The sequence below is a fragment of the Brassica napus genome, chromosome A2, assembly GCF_020379485.1.
Source record: "Brassica napus cultivar Da-Ae chromosome A2, Da-Ae, whole genome shotgun sequence".
Classification (NCBI taxonomy): Eukaryota; Viridiplantae; Streptophyta; class Magnoliopsida; order Brassicales; family Brassicaceae; genus Brassica; species Brassica napus.
The window spans coordinates 24,751,311-24,768,710 of NC_063435.1; the positions used below are offsets into that span (position 1 = coordinate 24,751,311).

At 37.7% G+C, this 17,400-nt stretch overlaps 5 protein-coding genes and 2 non-coding genes across 7 annotated transcripts; 1 reads left to right on the forward strand and 6 right to left on the reverse strand.

The window, feature by feature from the left end:
• The first annotated feature begins 287 nt into the window (after positions 1-287).
• Positions 288-1,922, forward strand: LOC111206897. The gene is made up of 2 exons (XM_022704345.2): positions 288-525; positions 743-1,922. Exon 2 carries the CDS (start codon positions 761-763, stop codon positions 1,760-1,762), a length of 1,002 nt encoding a protein of 333 aa, XP_022560066.2. The 5' UTR covers positions 288-525; positions 743-760; the 3' UTR covers positions 1,763-1,922.
• A 452-nt stretch (positions 1,923-2,374) lies between these two features.
• Positions 2,375-2,446, reverse strand: TRNAD-GUC. The gene has a single exon. It is a non-coding gene; the product is annotated as a tRNA-Asp (tRNA).
• Positions 2,447-4,303: 1,857 nt separating this feature from the next.
• Positions 4,304-6,473, reverse strand: LOC125580238. Its single transcript, XM_048744471.1, has 4 exons — positions 6,225-6,473; positions 6,052-6,143; positions 5,777-5,895; positions 4,304-4,511 (listed from the first exon to the last, which is right to left on the reverse strand). The coding sequence occupies exons 1-4, from the start codon at positions 6,421-6,423 to the stop codon at positions 4,469-4,471; spliced, it is 453 nt and encodes a 150-aa protein (XP_048600428.1). The 5' UTR covers positions 6,424-6,473; the 3' UTR covers positions 4,304-4,468.
• A 1,247-nt stretch (positions 6,474-7,720) lies between these two features.
• On the reverse strand, positions 7,721-7,820 carry LOC125589674. The gene has a single exon (XR_007325845.1). It is a non-coding gene; the product is annotated as a U6 spliceosomal RNA (small nuclear RNA).
• Positions 7,821-8,102: 282 nt separating this feature from the next.
• On the reverse strand, positions 8,103-10,636 carry LOC111206894 (putative pentatricopeptide repeat-containing protein At3g25970). The gene has a single exon (XM_022704344.2). The coding sequence runs from the start codon at positions 10,314-10,316 to the stop codon at positions 8,202-8,204; it is 2,115 nt and encodes a 704-aa protein (XP_022560065.2). The 5' UTR covers positions 10,317-10,636; the 3' UTR covers positions 8,103-8,201.
• Positions 10,637-11,049: 413 nt separating this feature from the next.
• On the reverse strand, positions 11,050-13,113 carry LOC106401361 (trihelix transcription factor GT-4). Its single transcript, XM_013841869.3, has 5 exons — positions 12,326-13,113; positions 12,130-12,168; positions 11,778-11,909; positions 11,484-11,708; positions 11,050-11,414 (listed from the first exon to the last, which is right to left on the reverse strand). Exons 1-5 carry the CDS (start codon positions 12,876-12,878, stop codon positions 11,188-11,190), a joined length of 1,176 nt encoding a protein of 391 aa, XP_013697323.1. The 5' UTR covers positions 12,879-13,113; the 3' UTR covers positions 11,050-11,187.
• Positions 13,114-13,536: 423 nt separating this feature from the next.
• Positions 13,537-15,459, reverse strand: LOC106401351 (F-box protein SKIP14). The gene is made up of 2 exons (XM_013841858.3): positions 14,192-15,459; positions 13,537-14,116 (listed from the first exon to the last, which is right to left on the reverse strand). Exons 1-2 carry the CDS (start codon positions 14,900-14,902, stop codon positions 13,646-13,648), a joined length of 1,182 nt encoding a protein of 393 aa, XP_013697312.1. The 5' UTR covers positions 14,903-15,459; the 3' UTR covers positions 13,537-13,645.
• Positions 15,460-17,400: the final 1,941 nt, after the last annotated feature.

Here is a 17,400-nt window from a genome sequence, read left to right on the forward strand (position 1 = left end):
TATGTTCTACTTTATTAATATATATATATATATATATATATATATATTACTTTACGAGGTAGCCAAATAATATAAGCTTAATAAATAATTCTGAAAAATCTTGAAAAATAGTCAAATGGACCTTTACTGTTAAAAGAAAAAATCCAAAAAACAAAGACCAATTTAAGAAGAATACAAGATGTATTCATTGTTAGAAAGAAGTATATCTAAATAAATAAATGTGGACACAAAACTTTGTAACGTTGTTATAATAATGTCAGTATGCTTTCCATGAACTGGCAATATTGTTGAAAATAATGATATTTTATTGAAAATAAATTTGTTAATTAGTTTTGCTAATTATTTATATAAATTTAATCTCGAAAAAGAAAATAAAGAAAAGAAGGAAAGTAGCCGCCTCATCTTCCTCGTCTCTCGAGTCGTTAAGCTCTCTCTCTATGGGGAGCTCGATTTAAGGGTTTCCTCCGTTTATCAATCGATTCACCGTCTCGTCTCCCTCAAAGCTCTCTCTCTCTCTCTGTCCCGGTAATCTATCTCTCCTCTCTCACTCAGTTTTAGGGTTTGGTTCACATTAGGGTTTTGATTCATGTATTCATAGGGTTTCTTCCTTTCGTCGATTGAACAGATGGGTTAATCGATTAGATCATAAAGTACGAAACTTTCGAGTGCTGTAACAAGTTCTTTAGGATATGTATGGAAAGAACAAACCTTTGTGCTTAAGTAACTCCTTAACATGTTGCAGGTTTGCATCCTAAGAGCCATGCCTAAAGAGAGGAAGCAACGCTCTGTATCTCATGAAAGGCTTAGAGGATCGTCTTTGTATTGTGAGTCAAGCCGTGCGTTGAAGCCAAGTGAGAAGCAAGTTAAGGAATGGGAAGAAGCTCGATGTCCTGTCTGTATGGAACATCCTCACAACGGAATCCTTCTCGTTTGTTCTTCCTATGATAATGGCTGCAGGCCTTACATGTGTGATACTAGCCACCGGCATTCTAACTGTTTCGATCAGTACCGTAAAGCTTCTAAGCAGACCCCAACTGAGACAGAAGGTGTAGTAGCTGAGGTTGCGTCTGAGGTAACAGTTGTGAATCCGAGAGAAGGAGAAGGCATTGTAGAAGCAGAGGCAGAGCAAGAGAATGGCAAACCGAAGCTTACTTGCCCGTTATGCCGTGGAAATATAAAAGAATGGGTGGTTGATGAGTCTGCTCGGTGTTTCATGAACGCAAAACGTAGAAGCTGTTCTTCAGAGACTTGTGAGTTCAGCGGAACCTACTCTGATCTGAGAAAGCACGCGAGGCTTCTGCATCCAGGAGTGAGGCCATCAGAAGCGGACCCAGAGAGGCAGAGAAGCTGGAGGAGGCTAGAAAGGCAGAGAGACTTGGGTGATTTGCTCAGCACACTGCAGTCTTCTTTTGCAGGAGGAGAAGGAAGAAGCAACAACGACGATGAGATCATGTCGTTTGATGATGGTGGTTGGCTTACAGTTTTCTTCCTCATCCGCGTGTTTAGACCAGAGTCTAGTGGGGCAAGGAGTGGTAGTAGTAGCTGGTCGGGTACATCTAGAGCTAGGTCACAGGTAGGTGTGAGGAGGAGGTCTTCAAGGCTTTGGGGAGAGAGCTATGAAGGTGAGACAGGAACATCACGTAGAGATGGGGAGAACAATAATAATCCGTCTTCTGATGAACATGAGTCTGGAACTCAAAGACGCCGTGTCAGAAGAAGATTTTACATTGATGATGATGATGATGATGATGAAGAGGCGTAATGGCTCTCTCTCGCATAATATACAATTTGGTTTTCTGAACTCTATAAAACAAAATATGGGGGAAGCTTTGTATTAATAACCCCCACCTCGTTAAAGCCTGTTCTGTAAAATTTCTTTGCAGTTTGAAAAAAGTTTCCATTGAGAAACAAAATGTTAGAAATAATGGCTCCAGTGACACTTCATCTCCATCTTCAAATCCAGCTGTTTCTATGTCTGAGATTCGCAGGTACGTACTTGGGGGTAACCCTGAACGCATATCTGTTGAAAGAACACAACATTGCTGCATAAAGAAACTAAACAAGCATGGATTTGCAGAAGGATCTTTCTTCCAATGTGGATGCAGAAACTGCTTTGAGCTTATCAGCGAAACAAAACATCTTTATATAAACACTAACTACAATCTAGTTCCTTGGTTCTCACTTCTTGCCTTGAGGCCACAACCACATCTAACTATAAATCACCAAAACTCGTCTGGGTCACATACAGAATCTATGAAGCAAAAGTTACTTGCAACAATCATCACCAAATTAAACAGAGTCTCTGGGTGAGACATTCTATCGAACACTTTGACTGCACAAAAGTTTTTTTTGGCAAAAAAAAGGATAAAACTAACGCCGTTGCCGGGGATCGAACCCGGGTCACCCGCGTGACAGGCGGGAATACTTACCACTATACTACAACGACTTTGTTGCTAACCAGACTACACAAAACCTTGATAATTCGTGAATGTATGTGATAAGCCCAGGGATGAGCTTATCTTGCTGGTGACAGATTGTAAGAAGATTGAAGAAGAAGGAAGAACGAAGAAGACAAAGCATGAAGGCGTTTAGGGATTTTCACCCTTTTGATTTTTATGTTTATGTTTGATAATCATTTGTTACAGCAAAGACCAAGACTATAAAAAAACGTTCTCCTAGAGAGAAAAGAGAGAGAGAAACGCGTGTGAGGGAAGTCCCGACGTCCGGCTGCGCGTCTGCGCGCGTGTAGGTGCCGGTGGCTCCTTCCTTGTCGATCCAGTTTAGGTCTCCCTCTGTGAGCGTCGATCTGCTGTCCTATCCGATATATTTTCGGATCTGGGCGAGGGTTTTGCCGTCGGAAGAGCTCTGCTTACGGCGGTTTTCAAACGGCGGTAACTTACCCTTCTTTGGATTCGTGGTGAGGAAGAAGGACGTGGCTAGTCGCGACAGTTTTGGTTTGAAGTTAGGGTTTATTCCAGGAGGCGGAGGCTCTGATAGCTCCGCCGTCGCCGATTAAGTTTCTGGGGGGTGGAGGCTTCTTCAGCTCTGCGTCGCCGGCAAAATCTCCGGGAGGTGGAGGCTCTCTCAGCTCTGCGTCGCCGGATCGTGCTCCGAGGGGTGAAGGCGTCCTTTACCTTGTTTCATCGGCTTTTGTTTCTTTCTTCTGCTTAATCTTTAGATTAGTTTTAGGGCTTTTGTGTTTTTGTGTTTTTTTTCTGGCGTTGGCGGTTGAGATCCTAGGTTGTTCTCTCGTTGGAGGAAGTGAGAGGTATCCGTATCAAGATGGTGATGTTTCGTGAGCCGATTATGTTACTCTGGTGTGTGCTCGAACGGTGGCGGTGACGATCTTGCTCCGGCGATTGATCTCTCCGGTAAAGATTACACAAGAGTAAAAGACGGCGGTGGTGAAGAGTGAGTGGAGGTCATGGGCTCCGGTTTGTCACGGTGAGGCATGTTCCTGTAGTAGCCGGTGAGATGCGTTCGTGCTCCGACGTAGGTTCTCCCGGTGGTGGCGACGTTCGCGGTGTCGCTCCTCGTGGTAGGGCGAATCGCTTGTCGGCGATGCTGGGTTGGATGTTTAACGGACTTGGGTCTAAGCGGGTTGGATATTTGCATTTCTGGGCTGTGTGTTTGGGCCTTTAGGTGTTTGTAAGGTATTTTGGACCAAGGCCTAATAAAATTCAGTTGGGAAAAAAAAAAGACAAGACTATATTGAAGAAATAAAGGGCTTAAGGACTTAACAGCCCACTAAGTAAATATCCAAGCCCATTGATCTTCTCAGTACGTTGAGAGCTAAGGAATGAGGAGTATACCATAAATGAAGTGGTAGGGAAGTAGAGACGGTGACAATAGCGGGAGGAGAGAGTGAGAGGAACGGCCATGTTAATAAGAAACTCATTTAAACGACTCAGTTTAGGCATAGCACTCAATTGCTTAATGGGCTTTTATGGCGTATTTTGTGTTTTTTACCGAACACCTATTTCATTGTTTTCATCCATCCTTCTTTTGATTAGGTCAAATGTCCTCTTTCACTCTCTTTTCCCTCGGTTTCCAATATGATAGTTTTTTACCGAACACCTATTAGGATCTGTGGTAAATGTATCGCTCTTGATAGGACCATTTTAACAAAAGAAAAAAAAGTCTCATCTTTTTTTTTTTTTTTAAATCTCATCTTATAAAATCTCTTCTCTCCATGTTCCTAGAAAATATCTATGGCTTTCCAGATTTGTCTTCTTTCTATATACTACTTCTCCATTTGTAAACAATAATTTTTCAACTATATATACAATTTTTAAACGATATATTTTTCTAATTTATATATTATTTATTCATATACATACAATCAAATGTTCAACTATACAACCCCAAACTAACTTAATCATATATTTTACATAATCACAATCGCATACAACACTACATATACTTCTTTTACGTTTTGTACCATCTGAACGTTTGCCAAATCCTCGCTTCACTTCACGACCACAAGAGAACACTCTGTAGTAGGTAAACACCTGCATTTATATAAAGATAGTGGGCATTGTATTTGTTATTCGTTCATTACTCCTTTTTTTGGAACAACAAATTATTATATTAACTAAATGTCAATCGGATTAATTTCGACGGCTAAACGTTAAACGAATACTACAAACGAAACGAGAGATAGAAGGGTTAAAGGGGCGAAAATATTCATAATGATATTTGATTTGAGACCATGAAACTGATTTTCTCAAGAACATACTGTCGGGATATTCGTTCATCTATACTATTATTTATGAAGTAATTTTGCTTATTTGTTATGTTTTTCATGATTTTAGGTAATTTTGTTCACTTATCATGTTTTTAATAGGTTTTAGCTAAATCTTTATTTTATTATTTGTTATTAGCTGAGTCATTAATATATTAATTTAAAATTATCCTTAATGAATCTTGTATATAATTAAAAACGAATGTTAATAATATTAAATTCTATGTTATATTAAAAACAAATTTTAAACAATATCTTTATTGAATTTTATATATAATTAAAAATGAATTTTATTTTAATAGTATAAAGTTTATATGTTATATATGTTACATTAAATAATTGATTATAAAATAATATAATAGAATTATAAAAAATAAGATTATTTTATATATATTGTGTTGCTATCTGAAAACAATATTTTATTATAAAAGTTACAAAAGTTAAGATAAAAAACAATTGATAATTAAATATTAGTCAAGCAAAAAAATTATATAAAGATATTTTCTAAACTATTTCTAAGATATGAGTGTTTTTTAAAAAATTAACACAATAGTAAGTATATATTTTGATAAAAAAAATATTTGACATATATAAATACTTTGATGTTTGATTTAACTATTTAAGACCATAAATAATAACTTATTATGTTGGTTTTAGATTAATAAAACATAAACTAATAAGTATTCATAAGAAGTTTATGTCCGCATATGCGGGCAAAACACCTAATTACTCATATTTCATATTGTATATATAATGTTTTGGTTAAAAACCCAAAAACAGAAATTTATTATTAAATAAAATATAAATAATAATATAAATTTAAAATAAAATAATTTGTACTATTAAATCATATATTATACAATAAAATACTTTTGGTCATGCAATTTTTAGTAAAATTAAAATTATCTTAAAAGAAATATTTTATATTTTGAAACACAAATATTTTTGTAAACATCTTACATTATGAAATGGATGGAATATTAAGTTTACTGACCAAATAAAAAACCATCGAGCTATTTATGAATTTCTTACTTTTTAAGATTTCGGTTTTGTTGATCGCTGATAGCTATTAAGTTGATCTTTCGCTCTTGAATTATTTTGTGGATTATATCTTTCACGTCTCCAACATCAGTAAATGTCTCGGCTTTAACCTGCATTCAACATGATTATTATGAGATTAAACATTTCAACAAATGGTTGTTATTTATTTTTTTGAAACACAACAAATGGTTGTTAATGAAATAAACTTAAAACTTATTAATATATCCACAAATGATGCCAGAAATATGATTTGGTCAAAACATTACCCCATAATTTCCACATAACTTCTTGGCCTTCTCTAATATACCCAACGCAATTTTTGTATTCTTTTCTTGAGCCAATCTCATGAGTTCTGCATCTGCAAAACATAAAAAAACATAAGAAAAATAAACAACCTTTAAAGAAAAACTAAAGAACATGGTCGATAAGACGACTTAACTGGCAGAAAATGGATAGAAAATCTGAGCAAAGCCCACTGACGAAGAAAGTGCGGTGGGAGGAGTGAAGGAATTTTGTGGCTGTTTTGCGAAGATCACAACTTTGGAGCTGTCAATGACATCTTTTAGATTTGTGAGGACCCAAACAAGTAAATCATAACTTGAGTTGCTCTCGTCAATAATCACCATAACTTTCTTCATCTTCTCTTCTTCTTGTTGTTGTTCTTCAAGTTTTTGTTACAATTAAAATCTCTAGTCAGTGTACTAATTTATAATATTGTTTGAAATGGAACATGTCTAAGAAAGTAATTAGACGATTGGGTAAGGGAAAGGACTCGTTCACCAACTAGATTCTTTGTCTTTTAAAGATTTCAAGAAAAATACACACAAATAATATTGAATTAAAGAGCAATCGAATAATATGACTTCATCCTATGACATTAATATATTATAATAATTAATATATAACCAATTCATCATTGAGATATTAATTTTTAAACTTGTTTGAGTGGATCGGGTTTGGTATTTGCCGGATACACGCCAGTAGGTGACATAATCACGCCCTTTTTTGTCGAAAGTTTAATCAAAATAAAATATTATTAGGGTTAAGCAAACTAATAAAACACCTCTATGGAAATTAGCTAAACAGGGTAGCGAGGACTTGAGCAAATCCAGCCGTATCCAAATTTTATTATTAATAATTTGATATGGTGTGTAAAAAAAAAAAAAAAAAAATTTGATATGGTGTGTTTAAATTCACGTAATATAAAGCATTAGCATATATGTCGTAGTCATATAAATTATAACTGGCTCGTTTTTTTTTTCTTAAACTAATTTTGATGCATCAAACTAAATGTAACTGATATGGTTTTGAGCCATATAGTTTGCTACGAATTTGATGGAAAGCATAGAAAATTACAACATTTTGCAGTCGAGATAAAGCTTAAAACAATTTAAGCTAGAGAAAGAGACAAGGTGAACAAATTTTAGGAGTTTTGGTTTCCTCGACCTCTCGAGACATGTTTTCCTCTACTCTTAGCTAATGTCCATTCTATTTCTTGAATTTTTTGGGTTGGCTTAATTGACTTCCTACCTCTAGTCGTTTTTTTGTGCTTCTGACTCACTCTTTTGAGCGAGTTAAGTGGAGGGCATAACTCGACGTGGATCAATTAAGGCATCATCCCGAAACGTTTGCTCCATAATATTTTTGGATGATCATGTAGGATGGAGTTTCCTCCATAATATTTTTGGTACTTGGAGCAAGAGAATCTCCTGCTAATAGTGTGATAGTAGGCATATAATACGAAAGATATACCTCTTTAAGTGGATGGGTTTTCTTTTGTAGAGTCACTACTTATAGAAGTTTCTCCATTTCTGTTTGGCATTGCTCATTTCCTCATGAGAGGCAAGGAGAGTATTAACAGAAGTAAGATTCTCTTGAAGTGAATTCAGTTTAGAAGATGATATAGAAAAGAAAGCACATGCATAATTTTTTTTAAAACAATTGGACTATTTCTCATGCATGTCATCCTTATGCATAGTTCACGCTAATCTTCTATGTATCATTTTAATTTTATCGGATGTCTCCGAATGGACACCTGGCTCGTTGTAACAATATAATCTTAGTTCGAGATAAAGATAACAAAACAATACCAGTAGATATGATTAATAATTCAAATATCAAAATTGGTTTTTAATTGGTTGTTGTCAACGCAAATTAATATTTACTTGAAAAATAAATTTGACAAAACCAAGTTACATAATTCGAAGAAAAGGTGTTTAACACGCTAGCTGTTCGCGCGCTTCAACATTGCGACTTTGTAAATTGAAGGCCCACCACATATATGGACCAAATGAAAGCAACTCCAGACATTGTTTAATTAATCATAATTATCTCATTTTCTTATATCATCACGTGATTAGCAATGTTAAGAGTTAAGACATTTCTTTGAACAACAGCTTGATATAAAAAGCTGAAACTAAGAGTGATTGACATCAAGAAGTGAAGTTTGATCATCAAACTCATTATCAGTCTCAAACCACTTCATTTCCTGAGTCAAATCTTCAACCATCAAATAAATCTCTTCACAGAGAGGATGAGACCGATCTTCAGCATTAAAGGCACAAACTTCATTTCTAATCTCAATCCAGCTCCAACCTGGAACTTTCTTCACACCTCTCTCCTTCATCACCTTCTTCACATTCGCTTTCTCTTCCCACTTCTTGACATCACTATACATATGTGACAACGCAACATACGTGAAATGATCTTCAGGCTCCATCTCCAGCAAATGGTTAGCCACCTGAGTAGCCATCTCAATCTCCCCACAAGCCCTGCAAACTCCAAGGAAAGTCTTCAACACCATTGGATCAGGACTCAGTGGCATTGATTCGATCAACTCTTTGGCTTCCTTCACAAGCCCTGCTCTGCCTAGAAGATCAACAGCAGCTGCGTAGTGTTCCATTCGTGGTTGGGTTTTGTAAACCGGTTCCATTAACCGAAGCAATTTGAGTCCCTCTTGTACCAAACCGGAGTGGCTACAAGCTGTTAGAACCGCAGTGAAGGTTACATGGTCTAGTTTTACGTTTTGGTTACACATCTGAGAGAAGAGTGATAATGAGACTTGGCCTGAACCGTGCTGAGCGTATCCGAGGATCATTGCGTTCCAAGCAACTGTACTGCGTGTGGAGCAAATCTGCTCGAAGCATCTTTGCGCGTTCTTGATGACTCCACATTTTGAGTACATCAAGATCAGAGAGCTGGCTACAAACTCGTTTGATTCAAAGCTTGATTTAATGGCTAAACCGTGAATCTGCTGACCTAACTGAAGCGTTGCAAGGTCAGAGCATGATCTGAGGACTGCAGAGAAGGCGTAATCATCTACTTCCATGTTTAAAGATCTCGAGTAGCTAAAGAACTTGACCGCCTCCTCGCTTGGACCTTTTTGAGATAGCCCTGTCAACACTGAGTTCCAAGAGACAAGATCCTTATCTTCCAGGGATTCAAATAGAGAGAGAGCATCGTTCATGGCGCATGTAGGAAACTGAATGTACATAGAGATCAATGCGTTTGAAACCGAAGTTACTTGTTCCAGTCCCTTCTTTATAACCAAACAATGCAAGGACTGTCCGAAGACTCGATGTTCTTCTCCACAGCAAGTGCTTAAGATGCTGGTGTAAGTATAAACATCGGTTTCGATTCTTGTCCTTAGCATTTCAATAAACAGCTCAAAAGCTGAGTCCTTTTGCTCTAGCTTAGAGAAACCAGCAAGCATCGAGTTCCATGTAATCAAGTCCTTTGAGCCTCCCAAGCCATCAAAAACTCTCTTGGCATCTGATACTGAACCACAATCTGCATAAGAGCTAACCATAGCATTGCAGATAGTAATCTCTTTCTCAAGCCCAAGCTTCAAAACCTTACCATGTACCTCCTTTAACAAGTTACACAACAACGGATCATCAAGCAGAGTAAGAAGCGGAGCAAAAGTCCCATCGTCCACCATCTTCATCTCCATACAACCAAACAACCAAAACACCATCTCCACATCTCTCACTTGCACAAACCCACCAATCAAAGCGTTCCAAGAAACAGAGTTAGCCTCTGAGATCTCCCAAAACGCCTCGAAAGCATCTTCAACTCTCTCACATTTCGCGTACATATCAACAAGCGCACTTCCAACGTACACATTACTCTCGTAACCTCCCTTTATAACCAAAGAATGAACTTGCTCCCCAAGATCAAACCTTTTCGCAGAAGCAACTCCTTTCAATAGTCTACTAAAGCTATACCCATCAGCATCAGAACCATATCTTCTCATACCCGTGAACAAGCACCATGCGTTGTCTAGCTTCCCGGAGCTTGTGTACCCCGATATCATCGTGTTCCAAGAGACGGTGTCTCTGTGAGGCATTTCGTCGAACAACTTGTGGGCGTGACCCAAGAAGCCTGATTTTATGTAGGAGTCTAGGACTCTGTTGGATATGTAAACGTCTGAGATGTAACCATGCTTGATGGCGTGGCAGTGAGTGGAGGAGAGCTTGTGGAAGGAGTGGAGAGAGCTCTCTAGTAGAAGAGAGGCTAAGAAAGGTTTCATTCATCTGTTTGGTGAGAGTGATTAGTGTTTCATTTGAGTCACCAGAGACACTGACTTTATTGGTAAGGTTCTTGTGATGTATAGCTCAAGTTGCCACACAAGTACATAACAAAGAGGGTTATGAACTATGAAGTGGTCTTTTCTGAACCTCAAAGGGGGTTTTCTAAAAATAAATATATTTCATTTTTATGATTACTTTCTTGTTGATTAGTAGTATTAATATACCTTCTTGTTATGAATTATGAAGTGGTTAATCTGATGTATTAACATTTTTAACATTGTGGAAGCTCATAAAACCACTGGTTTGAGATTTTACATTAAATATGGTTTTTAAATCTTAAAAAAAAAAACAAATTATGCAAATTGATGGAAAAAAATTTCCAGAGAACAAGAAGTTTTAAATTCTGAGTTGTTGGGTGAGGTTTTTGAGAAATTGTTATGAATTGATGATGATGATGATGATGATGATACTATCTCTCTTATTTGTGTATGTTTTGTTTCCAACATGCTGTCTTGCTTTTCATTTCAGTGTATAGAGAGAGAATAAGAGATCATGAGGGAGATCTAAGCTAGGTCGCTTCCAGCGTTACTTACTTGCCTCCTCTTGATGAAGCATATAGAAAAACCAAAGTGACCATATCAACACTTCCTTGGCTTCCTCATTGTAACTTTGTATGTCTTCTCACTTTGTTCTTTATGTTTGTTCAATAGTTATCAGCTTTCTCATTGTCTCTGTCCCTTGAATATCTTTGATTCAGTTCTTTAAAAAGTATATCAATCTAAAAGATGAAATGCATAGACGGAACATATTTACAAAGAAAAAAGTTATCTTCTAAGCTTCTAGCTGCCTGCAGTACGCGTTATATTATCTCTATCTCATTCCGCGGTACAAGACACCAGGCTGAAGATCATCCATACTATCTACATTCCTAACCATACTCTCTATGTTCCTAAACCCTCCATCAAACTCTCTCAAACACGTCCATCCTCTTCGACCCAAGAACTCTCTGTAATCCTCTTCCGTGTAAAACACCTTCTCCTCTTGATGAACCGGTAACGGATCAGACTCTTCATAGTGACACACTCTAACAGCTATTCCTGCAATGTTTTGGGTATAAATACTGAGAAAACCTCAAACCAGAAGAGAAAGCAAAAAGACTTACTTACCTTCATCAACATGGAGTGTATAGTTCCCTAGAGGCATGTCTCTGTCAAGAGACCGTACCACCTGTTCTTCATCCTCTAGCCAAAAAGCTCGCCTTGTTCTTAACCTAAACGCGGATCTAATAGCTTCCTTGATGGCTTCCGCTGTACCATCGATCCCAACTCTTCTTGTATAGTCTCCGTACTTCACCGTTATGATCTTCCCCACAAACGGCTGACCATCACTGCCTGCTTACATAACATGAGTTATGAAACCAGACAAAACACAAGTTGGAACATAAAATTACAAACTCTTGCCATTTCCAGCGGGTTCCCTCCAATTCCAAGGAGGAACTCCATTTGCAGTGACGGCATCAGCAGAAGCAATGGCGAGAGGATGCCCATCATGATCAAGCTGCCTTTCAAGATTTAGCGTTGGCCTACCATTAGCTGGACACATGTATAAATAACTCATATCAAACTACTTCCACAAATCAAGCTACACTACTAATGTAAGAGGCTAGAGAACCAAAGGAGCTAATAAACTAACTAATTAGCAAAACTAAACTGAAGGGTTTCAATACCATGCTAAGAAGATTAGCTTTGACAGTTGAATGGTGAACAAAGCAAGAAGTAAACACTTGAGGGTGGATACAAGTGAGATCAGTACCTTCAACAGATGCAAAGGAAAGGCCTGTATCTTCAAAACCTACAGTAACATAAAGACACATCAAGAAAGAAAATCCAAATCTAGTAACTAGCCATTAATGGTCAAGATCCTTTATAGCACCAAAAGGGTTAACAAAACTGAAGCCAAAAGACCAATCTCTTCTTCTAAAACACAAAACAAGCAAAAAAGTTTCAACCTTTATCAGTAAACTGCATAAAGGAATCAACTTTAGACGGAGCAGTAACACTCTTATACGACGTCGTCACTTTCTTACTCCTCTCCCTAAGCAAATCTTCAATCTCCTTGTAATGCGACATCTTCCCACTCACTTGCTGATCCTTAGCCGCCTTCTTAAACTCTTTCAACAAGTTCCTCCACTTGTCCGTACACATAGCCGGAGACCGATCGAACCCTTTCTCCCTCATCTTGCTCGAAATCTCTTCCCAGAGGTGCTTGTTGGACTTTGACGTGTTGAAAAGGCCGTCCATTTCTCTCCGCAGCGCGATCAGGATTCGGGTTTCGTCTTGAGCCCACGTCTCCGCTCGCTTCTTGGGGGCCTTGGTGTTGATCTCGTGGTCCTCGCTGCTGCTGTTGTCTCCGAGGAGGATTTGGTGTGGAGGGGGTTGGAGATCTCCGTCGATCATCATGTTTATGTGTCGTGAGGTTGGAGATGATGGGCTGTTGTTGTTGTCGTCGTCGTCTTTGTAGAAATCGATCGGAGAACGAGGTTTATCGGAGGAGACGAACATGGTTTCTAGTTTTTTTTGACCCTCGTGACAAGGAGGAAGAAGAAGAGGATAAGACTCATGGAAGATTAAAAAAAGGTTATTTTTATTTTATTTTTTACAGCATTAGCGCGTGGGTCCAACGTGCTGATATGAGGGCGCGTAAACCATAGCAACTAGGCTTGGTATTTGACCCGACCCGGATCTCTCGAACCGAAGTTCTTGGTTTTGATTCAGATTCAATTATGAGTTACGATTTAATTGGCAATCGATCATCAATTAGGTTCGGTAATCAATTTTTCATTTTAGAAAAAAAAAAGTCTTACCGGTCATATCAATCATAACCAAAATTTTGAAACGAACTAAAACTAAAATTTTAAATCGAACCAACTGGATTTAACTAAAATTAACTCGTAACTAAGCTAAATCAAAATCTAATCAAAACCAAAATTTTCAATTAAACTCAACAAAATTTTCATACCAAACCGAAATAACCAGATATCAAAAGTTCAAAACCAAGCCGAATTTTTATTTGAATAATTCCACAAAATTTTGTGCGAACCGAACCAAATTAAAACTGAACAAACCGAACAACCATTTAAACCAAACCCACATGCCTAATTGCAGCTCTTAGCTCAAATCACAAGCTCAATCTTATGTTTACTGGAATGCATACAGAGAATAAACCAAAGCTCATCTTTTATTTATTTTATTAAAAACAATGTCAAAAGCCAACACAAATCTTTATGATAATTATTCCTTCAACAAAAGATGAAAGGGAAACTTATTAATCAAACGAGAGGGAACTTAAGGAGCTTCGAGCAACCCGAGCACAAAAACTCCAGACAAAACGTCTCCTCATATACGCCATTGATGCACCGACCGCACTGAACACATCTCTGTACGCAAAGAGAGCAAGCACGACACTCCTCCTTCCCTTTACAATCTTCCGCTGGACAGTCATACACAATCCTCCAGTTCTCACATTTCCGACACATCTCAATATCCAGCGCCCGGACAACATCATCGCATGAGGCGAATGTGTATCCTCTATGGTAATAACGCGGCTTTTGGATGATAGTCTTGTTGACATTATTGTCTATGTCTAACAAGTCCAACAACTCATCATAGTGGTCTTTAGTAACTCCATAGAGACCACCAGTCTCTAAATGTTTCACTTTAAGCTTCCCCGCAGACTTCAAGTCCCTCAAGATGCTGACAAGGCCATCGATACTGATCCTTGTGCATCCAGGCACGCCAAGCTGTCAACAAAAAAAAAAATATTAGTTTTAAGTAATCAATATAAACTTAACAAAGAAAATGAAGAGAAACCTCACCTTGACTACTTGTGGGTTGCGTTCCAACACCTTCCTAAGACAATCCTCTGTAATTTTCGAGCAATCTACGATCCTCAGACACTGCATAGTGCCATGAGCCCTCTCGGTTAACCGCAGAAGAGCCTCATCATTGATCTTCTCATTCAACGGTTGAGAGATGTGGATGTGTTTCCACAGCAGCGAGTCATCACAGACAGTGGTATGCAGAGACTTGCAAACCATACTGACTGAAAGAAGATCCTTCACTCCCAAGTGGTAGAGACAAAAACCAAGCGCTGGATGAACGTTTGCATTCTCGCCTCCATCACTGCTTTCTCCAACACGACTCATTACCTTATCCACACTAGTAGGGGATACGAATGAACCAGCACAAGATCCATCACCTTCAAACCCGAACAATGACCCAGACCAGCGACTCTCAGGAAACTCCTGAAACCGCATTGCATTGTTCCAAATAATACTCAACCTAGCAAAGAGCTGGTGGTCTCCATCACCAATCTCATCTCTTTCACACTGTCTATAATCAGCCTGTAAATCCTCAAGCCACCCAGTAATGGCAGTGAAAGTATTGTTCATATCCATCCCAAACGGATCAGAAGGCAGAACATCAACAATGTCAGAAGAGAAAACACCATCATGACTCTCAGATAGTCCCTCAGTTATCTTCATTGGTTTCTCAGAGACATGACTATGAGAAAAATTCAACGCCATTCCTATATAAGTCTTATCTAAAAGCTAAAAAATCCCTTTTTGTACAGAATCCCTAAAAAGCTAAGTCCTTTTTGTGTGTGCGTTGGAAACTCTTTGATGGCAACAAAAAAAAAATACAAGTCGCCCTAACTTTCAGAGCTTCCGAAACCTATAACTAGACGAGACGTATCAACAACGAATTGGTTGACAAAAAGAATGAATTGGGGTTTTCAAAATTTCTGATTTTAACAGCTATCTGATCTAAACTAGGGTTTTTAGAGAGACCTCCTAAACTAAAAGATTGCTGATCGAATATAGAAACCGAACCGAACCCTCGCCGCGAGATCTCCTTTTTAATCGGAATGTAAACAACGACAGCAAGTTTCTTCCTTTGAGGTGAAGCAACTTCGATTCAGGAGAGACAGAGATAGATAGATAGAGAGAGAAGGAAGGAACGGGTTGGTCGTCGTCGACCAAGTCAAAGAGAGAGAGAACGATGGAGAGGACGAGAGAATATTTTGCGCGAGGAGATTTCACGAGGGAGAAAAAGTAATATATACTAATCGAGGAGGAGGAGGAGGACAAATAAAATTAAAAAAAAAGGAAAGAGATAAGATTAGGGTAACGGTGCGAGATCTTCAAACACTTTAGGGTGTTGGACACGTGTCGTTTTGTAGAGCTCTCTGTCATTCCGCTCGCTCTTTGATCTGTCGACGATTTCGGATTATCTGATTTTTCTCTAGATTTGATGATAAATACACATTATTAACTATAAAACATCTTTATTAACGATTTAATTACGCAGCATACACCTTTAAATTATTGCAACACACCTTTGATTTTTTTCACTTGGTTATTTTTTTTTTTGTAATAAATACAGCTTTTTATATGAAAATTGAAGATTCTTTTATTAATGATAAAAAAAAAATCATTTAACATCACTGTTAAAATAAAGATATGGTGTTCACAAAAAGAAATAAAGATATGGTGTTGACAAAAAAAAAATAAAGATATGGTAATCTCGTTGTAAATCAATGGTTGCTACTTGTTATTTATATCCTAATTAAAAACATTGTACAATGAGTTTGAGACATGTTTCTTTCGTAAATAGAAAGTGGAATATAAATAATTTGTTTGCTTGTAAACCCATACAAATTCACCAATAAGAGAATGTAGGTAGATTATAGATAGAGCGCTAATAAGAACTATGTGATGTTTGTAGATATCTATCTTCAAAGCGAATAAAGGCTTGTTAATTAGGATGTGGTGGCATCAAAGCAAAGCAAATATATCAGATAAAAACGAATGTGTTCTTGGTTTATTTATGGTAACAAACTACTTTTAAAATCATGTTTAAGGAAAAAACGGGAATATATGCCGTATAAATATGAGTTTGTTCTAACAACACGTCAAGTTTGACGCAGACGGGTAGAGGAATGTTTCGTAGAAGAAGCTAAACTTCGAACCTTTATGAGAGTCCAAGATTCTTCTCCTCTTTGTGACATTTCGGAAAGGAACAAAATAATAAGAATAATAAATACTATTATATTTGACCAAAAAAAAAAATCTACGAACAGGGCAGAACGATTAGTTTTGGAAGATATTTGCTGGGTCAATAGGTTGTAGAATAATAGTATAATACTAAGTTAGACAAATGTTTAAACAACATGAGAGTAATCCGTCTAAATAATAAATAGCTGAACAAGCAATCCGTTATTGATAATGGAAACACAGTCTTGGCTCAAGGTAGAGATGGCAAAATGGAGGCTTGCCTGCGGGCCTGACCCGTAAAGACCCGATGCGGAGCGGGATTGGGCACAAATTTTACTGCCCGTTTGTTGGCGGGCCTGGCGGGTTATGCCCGCAATGGTATTGGGCCAAAGCGGGTTGGGCCAAAGCGGGATGCGGGACAATTGGGTGGCCAGTTTGAATTTTCTCATTTCGTCTCTTTGGTAACATCGACAAGAGCTTAGAGCAAACCGGAGATGATGATGGCAATTTTCATTTCCTCCAACTGGTGACCTAAACTCATTTATTTCAGTTGTGCCTCTTCCAGTTTGCTTTAAATCAAGGAATCATCTTTTCTTTTCAAGCTTTGCAATGTTGACCAGAACTCGTTTACTTTCTTTGTAACTCATCGTAGGGAAAAAGGGTTTCTTTTTTTTTTGAAGTGAGTGCGAGTGGAGACAAGAAATTATACACAAAACTTGTTTTTTTTATTGTAATTTTTCTGGAAACTTAATCATCGTTCTCGAATGTGAGTTGTCTAAACATTCCTTTTATATACACAAAACTTGAATTTACTTAGTGATCTTTTTTTCGTCTCTTTGGTAATTTTTTTTTAACTTATATATATATATATCAACAAGATTGTAGTAGGACAAGTTGCTGTTTCTGGAAAACACCAATGGGTACAGTGTCTTATGCTACAAACGAGAGCCGGGATAATATTTGTAACTTAATGGATTTGATCAACCTGATAACTCATTGATGTCTCTTCTTCTTGCTGGTTCACAGGA

Excerpts from the sequence above, each read along its gene's own strand:
- LOC111206897 (XM_022704345.2), top strand. The coding sequence starts at position 761 with ATGCCTAAAGAGAGGAAGCAACGCTCTGTATCTCATGAAAGGCTTAGA.
- LOC125580238 (XM_048744471.1), bottom strand. The coding sequence starts at position 6,423 with ATGAAGAAAGTTATGGTGATTATTGACGAGAGCAACTCAAGTTATGAT. Across the intron at positions 5,896-6,051 it reads AGTTATGTGGAAATTATGGG|GTTAAAGCCGAGACATTTAC; the intron begins GTAATGTTTTGA and ends TGTTGAATGCAG. Across the intron at positions 4,512-5,776 it reads CAAAACCGAAATCTTAAAAA|GTGTTTACCTACTACAGAGT; the intron begins GTAAGAAATTCA and ends ATATAAATGCAG.
- LOC111206894 (XM_022704344.2), bottom strand. The coding sequence starts at position 10,316 with ATGAAACCTTTCTTAGCCTCTCTTCTACTAGAGAGCTCTCTCCACTCC.
- LOC106401361 (XM_013841869.3), bottom strand. The coding sequence starts at position 12,878 with ATGTTCGTCTCCTCCGATAAACCTCGTTCTCCGATCGATTTCTACAAA. Across the intron at positions 12,169-12,325 it reads TATGCAGTTTACTGATAAAG|GTTTTGAAGATACAGGCCTT; the intron begins GTTGAAACTTTT and ends ATGTTACTGTAG. Across the intron at positions 11,709-11,777 it reads GAGGGAACCCGCTGGAAATG|GCAGTGATGGTCAGCCGTTT; the intron begins GCAAGAGTTTGT and ends TTATGTAAGCAG.
- LOC106401351 (XM_013841858.3), bottom strand. The coding sequence starts at position 14,902 with ATGGCGTTGAATTTTTCTCATAGTCATGTCTCTGAGAAACCAATGAAG. Across the intron at positions 14,117-14,191 it reads GCAACCCACAAGTAGTCAAG|CTTGGCGTGCCTGGATGCAC; the intron begins GTGAGGTTTCTC and ends TTTTGTTGACAG.